The sequence below is a fragment of the Vidua chalybeata genome, chromosome 11, assembly GCF_026979565.1.
Source record: "Vidua chalybeata isolate OUT-0048 chromosome 11, bVidCha1 merged haplotype, whole genome shotgun sequence".
Taxonomy (NCBI): domain Eukaryota; kingdom Metazoa; phylum Chordata; class Aves; order Passeriformes; family Viduidae; genus Vidua; species Vidua chalybeata.
Genome location: NC_071540.1, coordinates 5065793 through 5080651, shown reverse-complemented (window position 1 = coordinate 5080651; position 14859 = coordinate 5065793). Strand labels below are relative to the sequence as shown.

The 14859-nt window shown below is 39.2% G+C and overlaps 1 protein-coding gene across 1 annotated transcript in view; it reads left to right on the top strand.

Annotated features, from left to right (window-relative positions):
• ADAMTS18 (ADAM metallopeptidase with thrombospondin type 1 motif 18) overlaps window positions 1-14859 on the top strand; it is a 79379-nt gene that overhangs the window by 28650 nt on the left and 35870 nt on the right. Inside the window, exons 5-12 of the mRNA XM_053952748.1 lie at window positions 3229-3428; window positions 4161-4244; window positions 5097-5256; window positions 5783-5888; window positions 8971-9108; window positions 10565-10718; window positions 11748-11843; window positions 12852-13000. Of these exons, the coding sequence (XP_053808723.1) occupies window positions 3229-3428; window positions 4161-4244; window positions 5097-5256; window positions 5783-5888; window positions 8971-9108; window positions 10565-10718; window positions 11748-11843; window positions 12852-13000 (1087 nt within the window). The remainder of the gene's footprint in view (window positions 1-3228; window positions 3429-4160; window positions 4245-5096; window positions 5257-5782; window positions 5889-8970; window positions 9109-10564; window positions 10719-11747; window positions 11844-12851; window positions 13001-14859) is intronic.

Genomic DNA, 14859 nt, shown 5'->3' with positions numbered 1-14859 from the left:
TGTCTTTCAGAACTCACCATTTGATAATGAAATTTTCAGCAACTGAGATCTTCAAAAAGAACCACCCATGTAAATTGTTTAAATAAGATTTTGGAGCCATGTCTTAAAAAATATATTGAAATATGTTATCCTGCCAAGATCCGTTCTGAGTCCTTCATTAGGCCCTCAAATTGCAGAACATTTTAGAGCCCCCTTGGACCCTATATCTGTACTTTTAGCATTCAGTTGAGTCTTTTTGAAAGCTGATCAGCTTCTGAGCTGAGTTTCTTAATGAGGGTTTCCAGGACTGCAAACAGTATTGAAAACAGTGCCTGAGTCCACTTATATTCTTCCAACTTCCTACAGAAGTTCTGAGAAAATGAGCGGCTTCCTTTTCCAAAGGTGTGTAAGGAAGAAGGAGAAAATAAATAGAAGGGAAAGAATGAGAAAGGAGTTAGTGGGAAGGTGGCTGGCTGCGACTGAGGCCTGAAAGCAAATGGCTTGTTAAAATTTCATAAATCCTTCCCCCCAGGTTTAAAAGCCAACCCTCAAATGCCAGATGCACAAGCCTGTGATTCAACCTGTAAACATTTGCCGTCTACTGCAATCCAAAACTGCCTGATTACATCCTCCCTCTCCCTCCTGTCTGGTTTTCCTGCTGCAGAGCAGGGCTGATGGTGCTCTCTTATCTCCCCTGCTCTACACTGGCCCATTTTGTTTGGATTGTCCACTGTGAGTTTGTGCTTTATTTACTGCTCCTCCTGTGACTGCTTGTTCAAAATGAGAATTATCCATGTCCTCTTGAGCTTTTACACAGTGCTTATCCCTATAATAGATGAGAGCATTTTGAACACTGTATTTGTATGACCTCCTGGGATGTGAGAAGATATTATTGTTATTCTTGTCTTATAAATGGGTCACAGACACAGGAGAGGTCAGAAGTAACCAGTGATTCTGGGAACCTAATTGAGAAACTGAATTTTTCTTTAAAATACTTTTTTTGTTTTTTAAGTCTACATGTATATCTATTTATTCAATAATTTCACTTACAGCTATAAGCTCTTAGCTGCAAGTAGGTTTTATGTTAAATGAAGAACATGCAATTAGCATCCAACTATGATGAATTTAGTAAAAGTGATTTACTCGTCATTGTTTAGGAACTTGATGTCAGACACACTCTGAGGATCTGATTCAACAAGATGGCATTTAAGTACCTTACCCTCAAAACTCTTTCTTTTCACACTTATGTGGTCTTTCACTTAGTGCAGTTCGTACCTGTAACCTTTTTAGAGAAAGGAGAGTTCTAAAAAATAACAACTTATTTCCAGACCCAGTCATGGTTAATTTATAGAACAAATCAATCTCATGTTCACTGAATGAAATACAAATAAAATAATATGTCATTGTTTAATTGAGTAGAGGAAAATACAGGATGCAGAAGAAATTACCCCAGTAAAGGGAACCCTTTTTCTATGAGTATTTGGTACTTTTCTTCTTCTTGCCTTTTTTTTTTTTTTTTTTCCCTTCTCTTTTTAAATTTTTACATTGTTTTCCTGGTCTTATTATGAGATCTGGAGTCATATCAATTTGAAATTTTCATTGAAATCCAATCTGGTCACTTGAAATAGAGTTTCAGCTCGAATGAACAAAGGGATGGAAAATTCAGGCTGACAAAAGGTGGTCGTCTGCTATTAACCCTGCCTAGTCAGGGTTAATTTATCCTAACCTAAGAATGAAATCAAACTTGCTAAGCAGTAAGAGGGAAGAGCACATTGCCACTTAGGTGTCATAAAAATAACTTGACCCACACACCATCTTTTAAAATTTCATGTGCAGGGACTTCGTAAGAACTAGAAAAGCCAGTTAATCATCTTCTAAACTCTTTGTCACAACCTAAATGCTTTTAGATCATGAGAGTTAATTGGACTACAATTAGTAAAACATGCATGAATCTGCTGCTGCTTGGGTTTTATGAGTAGCAATGAAGAAAATTCAAGAGCAAAACTTCTCTGCTCATGGATATATGTGTCCAAAGCATTGGAGCTGTATTGCCTTCAAAAGAGTACCTGGGCACTGATGTGCCTTGAACTGAGCACTTCCCTCTTGGGTGAGGCCTGTCCTTGTGTCTTTATATGCTTCCAGAAAAGAAAAGTTCTTTGAGCTTGTAAAGGATAGTTGTGTATAATGAGTGATACACTTGAAAATCACCATAACCTGGTCCTTTGTATGTTAAATGCATGTCAGAGTGCTGAGTTCTAGAAAGGAGACCACTGTTGTGTATTCTATATGTTCTTGATCCCCCAGTTTGGCAGGGTAGAAAGTAGGGCCTGTTTTAGCTCTTTGGAATAAATTTCTGATGAGGAACAGGCAGGATTTTTTTCAATACCTGAGGTTCCCTCACTTGTTTTGTTACATCCTGTGTCAAAAAAACCCCATTATTATCCAAAGAGTTTGTTAAAGTGGCCTTTGAGTTAATTCTTTATGCAAAGGCAGTGTGATTTATGCATAGGTTTATGCAGAAGAACCTGTGGATAGGAGGAGCCCTGAAGGATGTGGGAGATGGATTTCTCTTCCTGATTCCTGGTTCCCTGAAGAACTGGAGTAGAAAACACTCTCCAGCTGTGTCACTGCCTGCGCTGCACCAGCACAGGGGGAGAAAATGCTCCCTAGAACTGGGATGTGCACTGCCTGCTGTCAAGCCCTCCTTGGTGTTGCCTGACTCAATAAATACATTCCCAGCAGGAATAATCTCACTGGCAGTTTGGCATGGAAGGCTATGTCAGTCCCAATATCAGGCTGGCAGGAATTCACTTGTGGTGTGTATTTCTGATTTCTGTACTGCCCATGGACATCTGTTGTGGAAAGGAATTTTTTGCCAACTGCTATGTAAGTAGCACATGCCAAACACCTCAGGAAGTTATCAAAAGGACAGGAAAAATGCAGATACTCTGTTAAAAATTCTGTTGTATTTTTCTGCACAGATGCTACCATTTTATTAGATTAATTCCTTATTTTAAACTGCTTATTGAATACGAATGTGGTTCTCCCATTTCCTTCTCTCCCTGTAGCAGTCCTTCCCTCAGGAATGAATCAGGTCTTTTTTAATAAATATGGAAGAACTTAGCGAAAAGTATTAAATCACATGCTATAAAAATAATCTAATGCTTTAAACCTGTGATACTTCATTTTCTGATGAAACTGTTCATGGGTGATCTGAACTCTTTCCAAAACAGTTTTATTTCCTTTTAGATGCACCCAAGCCACCCACAGAAGAGACCTACATTCGCTCAGATGAGTATGGGACTTCTGCGAGGTTCAAAAGATCAGCTGCTAAAATTCAGAAAAATGGAAGTCTAAATGTTGAAACCCTTGTTGTGGCAGATAAAAAAATGTTGGAGAAACATGGCAAGGAAAATGTAACAACATATATCTTAACAGTCATGAACATGGTAGGGTGTGGTGTCACGGAAGTGTCTTTTGACTGGGGAATATTGTTGTGTCAGAGTAGGATCTTTATTAGACAAATACTGATAACAAAAAGAATAGAGATGCCTTATGCAAACCCTTCTTCAAGCCTCATCTAATGTAGTACTTTTATCAAAGAGCTTATAAATACACATCTTTAGAACATCACAGCTCTGGCAACAGTACTGTAGAGTAAAAAAATAATTAGAAAGTATTTAAAATGTTAAATTTTAAAATACTTCCTGTACAGTAAAGAAAGGCAGATACTCTGAAACGGAAACTTTCATTGAATATCACGAAGCTTTATCTGTTTCATCTCATGTCTCCTAGAAACACTTATTTGAGAAAGCACAAATATATTTCCATAAAATTGGTATCATTTGACTAGAAATATGTTTTCCTGCATAGCCTTGCTCTTTACTTTTGTACTGCAAAACTTGAGCTTGAACTTTGGCCTTAATTCCATTTGATCCAGGAGACCAAGGACAGATCAAAGCCCATTCAAATCAATAGAAGGTTTTCAAGTTTTTGACTAAGTGTAGTTTGGGGCATAATTCTTCTGGTTTGAGTTCTTTTGGATTAATCCTACAAGGTATATAACTCCATAAGTTAGTACTGAAAATTGAAGTCCAAGGCAATAACTCAGTACATATGTTTAATCTATTAAAAAAGGATTATGCATGTAGGTGATATTTCCTCTCCAATAATCCTTGCAGGTCTCTAGTCTGTTTAAGGATGGAACAATTGGAAGTGATATAAACATTATTGTTGTGAGCCTGCTTCTTTTGGAACAAGAGCCTGTAAGTTGTGTCAGAATTTTTGTCTGAGCTACTTCATTTGCTGCTGTTCATTGGGAGCATTGGGTGCTCCCATGTTATGTGTTGGGAGGTTTCTTAAGGCACAGAGTGTGAGAAGAAGATTAAAACTGCCAAAAGCTCCAAAGTGACACTTTCTACTTTTCACTGCTTCTTGGGTTTTGGTTCTAAATTCTTCATTTCATATAAATATTCTTTAGAAACATTGAAATGTTTCCAGTCAGATAAAGCCTAACGTTTTCTAGCGTTTCCTTGCGGAGAAGTGGCTGGAATGAGAAATCTATTTAATAAGTATTTAAATAAATGGAATAATTTTGAACTGGGCTTTCCAAGGTGTGGTGATCAGAAGTGGTAAGGAGTCAGAAGTCCCAAACTGAAGAAACCATGTAACAAAAGTGGAGTGGAGCGAATTCATGTGTCAAGGGTGCTGAGACAAAAAAAAGACAAAAATCTCTTTTGCTGAAAAGAAACTTGTGAAGGGTTGAGCTACTTGGATAATACTCTTCTTCCCCAGCAATTACAATACATTATAATCACAATATTGAATATGACTTGATGTTCAGAATTCTCAGGAATCAAGTATATTTGTACACTAATTCCAGCCACCAGCTTTGGAAATATCTGTGTTTCTGGGGAGAGGCCCAGTTTTCTTTTACAGTTGTAAGAGATTCCCTCATCAGCTGACTCAGCCATCACAGACAGTTAACGTGGGAATACATAAGCTGACATGGAACAAATATGAAATATTAACTCTCTTTTCCCTAAGCAACTCTTACTCTTTCAATCTCCTTTCTCACGCCTTGTCTGTGTGTCTGTGTGTCCGTGCCCTCCCTGCAGGGCGGGTTATTGATCAACCACCACGCTGACCAGTCCCTGAACAGCTTCTGCCAGTGGCAGTCTGCCCTGGTTGGGAAGAACGGGAAGCGCCACGACCACGCCATCCTTCTGACGGGCTTTGACATCTGCTCCTGGAAGAACGAGCCCTGCGACACTTTAGGTATGACACCAAAACACGGGCTGGGAAACCTGGGGGTGTCCACAGCAGGAGCTGAGTTGGTTTCAAATAAAAGAGTACATTTTTGCACATTGTTAGTCTTGTTAGTCTTCTTGAAGAGGACAGGACAGTATTATTTTTGGATTGTCACCTCTTCAAGGAATATTTTTGATTTTGAGAATATTTCTGAGCCACTCTATTTTTATTTTCTTTTTGTGACTGCTTGCCTTTTTTGAATGGGATTCCTCCCTAACTGGAGAGCAGTAAAGGCATGGGGGATGGGTTGCAGGGAGAATAATCTTTACAAATAAAGTGTAGTTGGAGAGGCTAGGTTTGATTTATACTTTTTATATAGGAGTTCCTTTATTGTCAAATGAAAGTCTGCTGTAATTCCTCCATGATAAACCTAATGGAGTAGACAAGTGTCTCCATGTGCCAAAATAAACTGGCTTATTAGGACCAGTGCAGCTAATATGTGAATTTGGAATTCTGTAGATGAACAAGCTATTTTACTACTTCCTTCCTTCAGGATTTGCACCCATCAGTGGCATGTGCAGCAAATACCGCAGTTGCACCATTAACGAAGATACAGGCCTTGGACTGGCGTTTACAATTGCTCATGAATCTGGACACAAGTAAGGTTCTTCTTTTGTAAACAAATATGTAAGTGAATGGAAACATAGCCTATTTAATATAAATCAATTAAATATAGATCATTTGGACTGGCAAACTTAACATTCTAAATGTAAATCATTTGGAAGCCCAAGGAGGGGTGGTGAACAGGGTTCCATCCAGCTGGTCACCAGTGGTGTTCTGCTGGGCTCAGAACAGGCCAGTCCTCTTTAATACCTTTGAGATTCCCACACTGCTCCCATATTCTAGTAGGCAAATCCCTTCTGGTATCCCTGTGGTTGCTCCAAAAAGAGAGAGGTTGCTGCAGGTTACTGCAGCTTCGCTGGAGAGGTGATATCTCTGGGTCTCTTGGAGGTCTCCTTTTCCCAGAAGACCTAGTGTTTCATAAGAAACTTAGAACCTGTCCTTTGTTCTCTCTACTTGTTTAATGAGTGATTTGGGTAAAACCCACCTTTGTAATGGTTTCTGCCTTTCTGTATTTATGTTCATTGGATTTCCATTGTTTTTCTATTGTAGAAAGACTGTCATTTTCTTAGAACCTGGTGTCTCTCATACAAAACCAGTAATAATCTTTTGTGGAGCTTCAGCTATTCTTCAGATTGTTGAATTAAATCTAAACAAGGTGATCAGGTTTTCTTCTGCTCTTTTTTCTCCCAATAATTTTGAATTACTTTTCCACAACTTTGTGCATGGTTTAGATTTCCAGTTTAGCACAGTTCAAGCTGGAGTCTGTCTCACCGCTGGCAATAGAGAAGCAGAGTTTCTCTGTGTGGGACAAACCTAACATCAAGGCTTAGTTAAAAGGTCTTTGTTTTTCAGCAACATTAATGCACAGAAAACCTTTGGAAAGCAGTGGTGCTGCTGTGTTCTGCTGATTGGCCAAGGCATGAAGCCTTCCCATTCTGCCTGACTGCATCAGGACTATTCAGTTTTCATTGCACTGAAATGCTCTGCAGTACACACGATGACCTAATGTCTACACGAGTGACCCTTTCACAGGTTTCTGTACATCTGAAGGGAAGCAAGGAATTAAAGAGTAATCCAGCTGCCACTGAGGCCTGTGGGAATTGTGCCAAAGCATTCAAAGAACCAGATATATAATATGAATATTGTGTGATCCTCCTGTCAAACTAATCCCATTTTACTGACCTCAGTACATTTTTAATGCCCTTCGATCAGTATTAGGAGAGAATCAGGCCCATAATTTATTTTTCAAGAATTATCCCATTTAGTCTTTTGATGTTCTCCTCCCTTTTTATTTTTTCTTATTTGTTTTGAGAGGTTCAAACTGGAATTTTTTTCTTTTTTTTTTTCTTTTTTCCTTTTTCCCTTTTTCACCACTGCCTTTGATTCACATATTATTCAACCTTTCCTTGGTATACTTCCATGCTCCTAATAAAATGCTTCTTATCTCCTGGGAAAAACCTGTGCCAGACACAAAATATCTTTATCATCATTTGTCATGTTCATGGTCCTGAGACTACCTAATATGTGATGTAAGACAACAAAGACAACAGAAGTTAGTTTTTGTGATGCAGAAATTCTTGGAAGAAAAAAAAACTGTGACAGCTTTGGAGGTGCTGAGGTCCACTGTGAATGTATTAACCAAAGGTCTTACAGGGGGGAATATCACACTCTGTGATCCACTGAAAGCTTCAGTGGTTAGACATTTTACTGTTTTGATAGACATTTTAATGATTTTCTAAAGTTTATGTTTTTACCTGAAGCCTTAACAGTTCCTCTGGGTGTTCAGAGCCCATTGTGTCAGTGGGATATAAACTGGGGATTCTCTGGCTGCAGTGCAGGGGAACACAGTATTTTATGAAGGGTTCTAAAACACTGATTCAATTGGTACTTTTTTTGTCCATTTATAGGAAGAGCCATATATTTTAGGAAGTTTGGAGCCTCAGCTGGTGGCAACACATGCAGTAACTCTGATGAGCCTGTAATGATTTATAGCAGCAGAGGCTTGAGTCCAGTAAATGAGATATTCCCTGCACATGCACAGATTACATTTATAAAGTTCGTCGGTGTTCTACAATATTGAAGTAACAGATGACGAAATTTCTATCCCAAACACATTGGAATTCACAGATGTCCCATACACTCAGTAAAATCAGAACAGGAAAAGGAAAACCTCTAAAAATTAGCTTTATTGTATCAATAAAATACCTATAATTTGTAATTATAATGTGATTTTTATTATTGCTTATTATTCTTTATATCATCCTAACACCTCTCCTAGTGAAAGCGGAGCCTCCTTATGCTCAGACTGAGCAAAACACCCCATAAGAGGCAGTTTTCCCAGTAAGAGGCACTATTCCCATTAAACAGTTCCAGTCTAGACAAAATGACACTGTATAACAAAGGTGAGGAAACCAATGTGATTTGCCTGAGATAACATAGCAGGTTAGTGGCCAAAATTAGAAAAAATGATAATATTTTTATATTCATACTTCTGTATTCTATTCATTCACACCCATTTCCTTTGCTACAAATGGAGCTCTTCCCTCCGATCAGGAAGGCAGTTATGGTGTGTAAAGTACATTCCTATGGGTGGTGTTTCCCTGGATTGTGATCTCCACAACATTCCTGTTAGCAGGCATTGTCCCTGGGCAGAGACAGGCTCACACTGCTTTGCAGGTTTTAAGCTGACAGATCCCTAGGAAAGGCCAAGTGTGATGAACACAAATCCGTGATGTCCATCCACCTCACCATGGAACTGTTCTGCTTTGGGGCTGAGAAATGGGTAAACTGGGAAACCTGGGGCACAGGCTGCAGCTCCTCTGTGCAGTGTCCTGTCACTGGCTCCCTGTGCAGCACCAGTGTGGCTCTTCCTTGGAGCCTGACCATGCTTTCCCATCAGTATGTGATGACAAAAAATGCTGCTAATTGGAACTTATACCAGTGCTAATTTGTATGGTGCATAAGTTTTCATCCCTTTGGAATGAAAGGGATGAACTCCACCTTCCCTATGGAATCCAAGCATAGAGCTGTTACCCAGAAAGTGTTTCTTTCCCCCCAAATTTTGTCTTGCTTCTGTTTAATCTAGACTTTCTCTCTCCCACCTGGTTCTCTTTTCAGCTTTGGGATGATTCACGATGGAGAAGGAAATGCTTGTAGAAAAGCTGAGGGAAATATTATGTCTCCCACACTTACTGGAAACAATGGAGTGTTTTCTTGGTCTGTGTGCAGCAGGCAGTATTTGAACAAATTTCTCAGGTAGGTCAGATGTAAATCTGGGCCAGTGCCAGGGATTGCAGTTTTAGTAACTGGGCTTGAATTCTTGAACAGCATAAAAATTACTGAAGTATGAAATTCTCCTCCTTTAAAATGTGCTCAAACCCTTGCAGTGTGTGAGCCCACATGCTCAGGCTGCTGCAGCATTGAGGTGGTGTGGCCTGAAAGGGCTTTTTTGTCCTGCCTTGTTCCAAAAGCATGAGTTTCCCCCTCCAGGAATACCCTGCAGTAATGACTGGCATATCATTCTTTTCCAGGCATTCCTGTCAGCAGCTGGGTTTATTAGAGAATGGGTAGGAAGCGTACACAAAAGAGGGCGGACACAGTGGTACCAAAGTCATTACAAAATGTAAATTAACATCAGTGGCCTTTCTCACTGGAGTTTCTCTCCTGATCTAGCTCATGTCACGAGTATAGGCCATTTTACATTTTTCACATCCTGTTTCTGGGAGAAACAAAAAAGGAGAAAGGGAAGGTTGTCAGTTTTTTTCCCAGCGTGTTGTCATTACTCAGTGATGCTTTCAGAGGAACTGTTCTTCCACCACTGTTTAATTCATGATTACATTAATCTTTCCCTTATTTTTTTGGGTATTTTTTTTCCCTTATTCATGGGTAGACTATACAGAAATACTAAAAAATTTGTAGGAGGTATTTTGAGCAAGAGCAACACAGGCATTTCAGATGTTAATTCCTTAGAGTGAGAAGCAAGCACCTTGGTAGTTATGTGGATCTGGTCCTTCTTGAACTCTCAGTCAATATCTTTGAGTAGCAGCCAGAAAAGGTAATGGAGTTCTGGGTTTTTTTCATGTTGCAGTGATGCAATATATTTTGCATACAGAAGCAAATTGCAAGATGATAAGTCACATGAGCCCTCCATCCTGCCATGTGGTCCCAGAGACTGACACTTGGGAGGCAAATCCAGCATGGATTTGTACCTCCTGTACTCAGGGGTTTCAGGCAGAGACAAAGGGGAAAAGGTGGAGCTGGGAGCTGTGCTCTGCACAGCCCAAAGCACACACCCTGCAACAGCCTCCTGGCAGCTCCACACAGAGCAAATCCTGCAATGGGGCACTGTGCCTGCTGCTTCTGCTGCTTCCTGATTTGGGGAATCCACTGAAGGGAAAGAAGCAGATGAGGTCAGCTCGCTCTTGGTTATCCAGGAATACAGGGAGGCAAGGAATTTGAGATCATTCTTTCTTGTTGTCACAACAGTCCCAAAGCTTGGAAATTCCTGCTTCTTTAAAACTTTGCAGGTCAGGCTACCAACAAGATGTCAAGAATTTTGGTTCCTGCACATAGATATTCTTGTTTCAGAGCATACCTCTAAAACTAGTTAAAGGTACTGTATACCATATTATGTATTTGTGCTGGTCTGTAGCAAATGAAAATATTCTGATGTCAAGATCATAGTCGTGATTCATTTACCTTCTCATTATAGCACAGCTCAAGCTGCCTGCCTGATTGATGAACCTAAGCAAACAGGACAGTATAAATACCCTGACAAACTGCCAGGGCAGATCTATGATGCTGATACGCAGTGCAAATGGCAATTTGGAATGAAAGCAAAACTATGCAACCTCAGCTTTGTAAAGGTACCTATCGATGCACTTTTGAGAAGTTACAATGGCGTGAGAGAACTGCAGTACACTGAAAAAGTACAAGAAGTACAGGGTTCTTCAGAGGCCTGGGCTATTTCTCTGCCTTATCTGGCTTGGCAATTTGCTTTGAAGGTACTGGCCTCTTCTGAGGAATATCCCAGTCCCAGGGGAGTTTCAGAAGGAAATGTGTTCCTTCCAGGAGTCATAAGGAGGGCACTTGAATCCACATGAGCCATGAGCCCTTGCCTGCTGTGCTAAGGGAAATTAGCAGGCAGCAGAGTTTTGATCAAAGCTTGTGTGGGGTAAGAAAGACTCAGTTTCTTGTGTTTTGCTTTTATGACAGCAGAAAGTCTGGGAGAGATCTATGGGGTTATTTTAGAGCACTGAAATGTAACTTATACTCTTGACTTCATGATGAATGATTAATTTAGTTTAACCTATTGTTTTAATGACTGTTACACTCCTTACTGGTCTCTTCAGAGAAGGCATTTTTAAAATAAGCTGGAGTGCTCATTCTGAAAAAACGCGTATGGTAATTTCTTTTACTCCTGTTATTATCCTGGAGTATTTTGATTTATTATATACTAACCACATTATTCAAGTGGTGGCAGCTGTGTTTCTTCCACAGCTTATAGACTAGGAAAAGGGAGTGAACAGCACTGTGCACAGACTGCCTTTCCAGATATCTTCTGTGGTTTAGAAAAATCTTGTCTCTTCATAGTATTATAGTCCCTGCAGACACAATGAAATTTTAGCCATGAACTTTTTAACACTTTGTGTTCTATTATAATCTCACACTCAATATAATTTTAAGAAATATATAGTGAAATGGTGCATAAACAAGAAGGCAATATACAGGGTACATCTGTGCTAAGAAACTTTAACCCAGGCTTTTCCAAATTCAGAAAAGTTTATTTATACATCTTTTAAGGTAGCAAAAGCATGTTTCATTGATTGTTCTTTTAAAAGACCAGGAAATAATGGATATTATGAGCACTGTAGCAAGTACTGTTTCCTTTCCAGGATATCTGCAAATCCCTTTGGTGTCACAAAGCAGGTCACAGGTGTGAGACAAAGTTCATGCCCGCAGCAGAAGGAACAGCTTGTGGTATAAGTATGGTAAGTTGTTTTATAAATAAAATATTGTCATCCTAGCTTGAGTTTAGACTCTGTTTGGTCAAATACAAGCTCCCATCAAAACCAGTTTTAGCCAGACCCCTCCAGATTTGCCATCCTGGGCTTTGAGATTGCTTTGTAAATGATTCCACTGTGGTGCATATTCAGGATGTGGCCTCCCAGTGGTACCTGTCTGATGGCAGGGCCTGGTGCCTCTCCCAAGGAGCTGTAGGATCAGATATCTCTAGCAAATCTAAATCAGTAAGAAAATGCATGAATTATAACAGGAGTTAGGACAACACTTCAAATTCCATTCTGATATGAACACACCTTAAGCCATACTATTTACTGTACAGACTAAGGCCATATTTGCATCAGTGATCAGCACTAACAGAGCTTGTTTGAGTACAACCTTCTAATTTACACTCATCTTCTTTGTTTGTATTTACCCTCTTTTTTTTGCATTTATTTGAGCTGAACTTTCTAATTTACTCTCATCTGTAGTTATGCAAAATATTTTCTTTACCTATAAGGTTTCTTCTAGCAGAACATTATTTTGATTTTCAAGTTACTGACAAATGTTCTATTTTGCCTTTTCTCTTTATGCAGTATTTCCTAATTGAATCATAAAAGGAAGACATGTTAGCAGAATTCTAGGAGGCTGTGTGTAAATTACACAGGAAGTGTTGAGGCTCTGCAGCACAGGGCCATAAAGTAACATGGATTTCTGGGTGAAGAGTAAGGCAAAAAAGCACTCTTCAAGAGAACAGTTTTGAAAATTTGCTACCTCAGGGATCTTCAACTCAAAACTTGGACAAATATTAGAACATTACTTATCTATGTCACTGTATGGATCAATGTCTCACTCCAGAATCCTCGTCTTGCTGCAAGCTATTCATTGAGTTCAGTGGGTGACTGTGTTAAGATCAAGCACTGGAGCTTTTAATTCTTTTTTTTCTTTTTTGCATCTCCTAGGTGCTGCTAACTGTGTTTTCTGTCCCTGTTTTGCAGTGGTGTCGCAGAGGACAGTGTGTCCAGTACGGTGACCACGGGCCCAAGCCTGTCCATGGCCAGTGGTCTGCCTGGTCCGAGTGGTCAGAGTGCACTCGCACCTGTGGAGGGGGGGTCACCTATCAAGAAAGACACTGCAATAATCCAAAGTAAGACACAGATATGGGAAGGTAGTATTTTTATGCTATTCATGTTACTATGAGCACAGTCCATTTCTGCAGGGAAACAACGTGTGTGGAAATGTTTGTAAGGCTTTCTCCCATGCCCAGTATGAGCAGTCTGTGGGTGGAAGACAGTTCTGTGTCCTGACACCAGAAAGCAGAGGCTGGCTGCAGACTGCTGGAGTACCTCAACATCTCCAGCCCAACTTGCTTCATTTATTTTGGGATGCTACAGTTTATCAAATACCTGCAGAAGTAAGGAGGCACTGTACACACATTTTTACATTTTACACTTTTAAATTTTATGTTTAAGGAAGTACCATACAGACATTTTTATACCTAACAGAGAGCAGGAGAAAAAGATCTTAAAAGCTATTAAGACTTCTACTGAGATCATATTATCCAGGATGATAAGGACAGATGTCTTTGTATGTCTGTCATGTTCTTTGCATTCTTTTATATTTCATGAGCCAAACTAAAGTTGCTGAACCCTGCAACTGTGTGCTATCTCATGCAACATTTTTTTTTAATTTACCTCTAATTAATATCTTATCTCTGTAAACACTATTCATAATGGTAAGTATTTAAAAGTAGATGTAAAGTGTTAACTGACCAGCATCTTTCCCAAGTGCTCAACTCACCACAACTTACAAAAAAAAAAAATAAAGGATTTCCCTGTTTTATTTCATGCACAAATTCAGCAGGCATAGACACATGTATTCCTCATTGCACACAGTAAAAGCAGCATTTAAACTGCAGTAATAAAAAACAGAGAAAATATGACACAGTTTATATGAGGTTGTAAAGAAGCCTCACATCTACTATACAGTGCTGCAGTATAATATCCATGCTTCATATACTATGTTATAGGAGAATGTGAGTTAGTTAAAATAGTCTTTATTACCCTCAGCCAAGCCAATTTTTGCAGATCCGTAGCAGAGCGTTTTGTCAGCCTTTTTTGTTGTTTCTCAGTTCATTTTCATAAATAAAATACTTGGATGTTTTCCTTTGTTAAGCAGTTTAGCACAAGAATGCAGGGTCTCAGAGGCCATATGTATATATTTTGGTCTTCCTGATTTGGTCCCTGCTTTTCTTGCTGAATGTGTATGGCTGCACATTGTTCTTTGCAATTATGCATAAGCTCCCCCTTGCTCTCCTTGTGTGACAGGAGAATGTCCAGTGGAAATGGTTTCGTTTGGTGCACTGGGGTGACTGATAAAGATTTCTGGGGTCTTCAGACAGAATCTCTTCAAAGTGAAGTGTGTCAGCTGCTGTAGCATTTGGAACTTTCCTTCAGAGTGAACTATCTGTTCTAATGAAGTAAGAGTTGATGCAACCAAGTCACACTTGGTACCAGAGCTGGATCATGTTTACACTAGATTTATTTCCATTGTATTAGTGCTAATCCAGTTAGGGCAAAGAGAAGATAGTATAATTCTCTCTCACAGTTACATTGATGGAATGACAGGAGTATAAATAAGCCACACAACAGTGCACAAATGTCCAGGTAGCTGTATTTGCTATCACAGCATTTTGTATGAATGTGGAATCAGAAGAAAAATAATATAATCTATTTTCAATGCTACACCACACAGAATGATTTAAGGACTAGTCCCTGTTCATTGTTAACCTCTAAAAATACACAGCAATTCAGAATAATGATTTCTTTATTTCTGAATTTCTGAAACATATTTCAGATGTTTATATATTTTGGTACATATATGTATGTTATTTTATATGTGATATATTTATGTCACTTTTCCTAATCCAGGTTTGTCTAGGAGCTAATGATTCTTTTGTTCAAAAGCTTGATAGATGATTTTGGATAGCAAAATTTTGAAAATTAC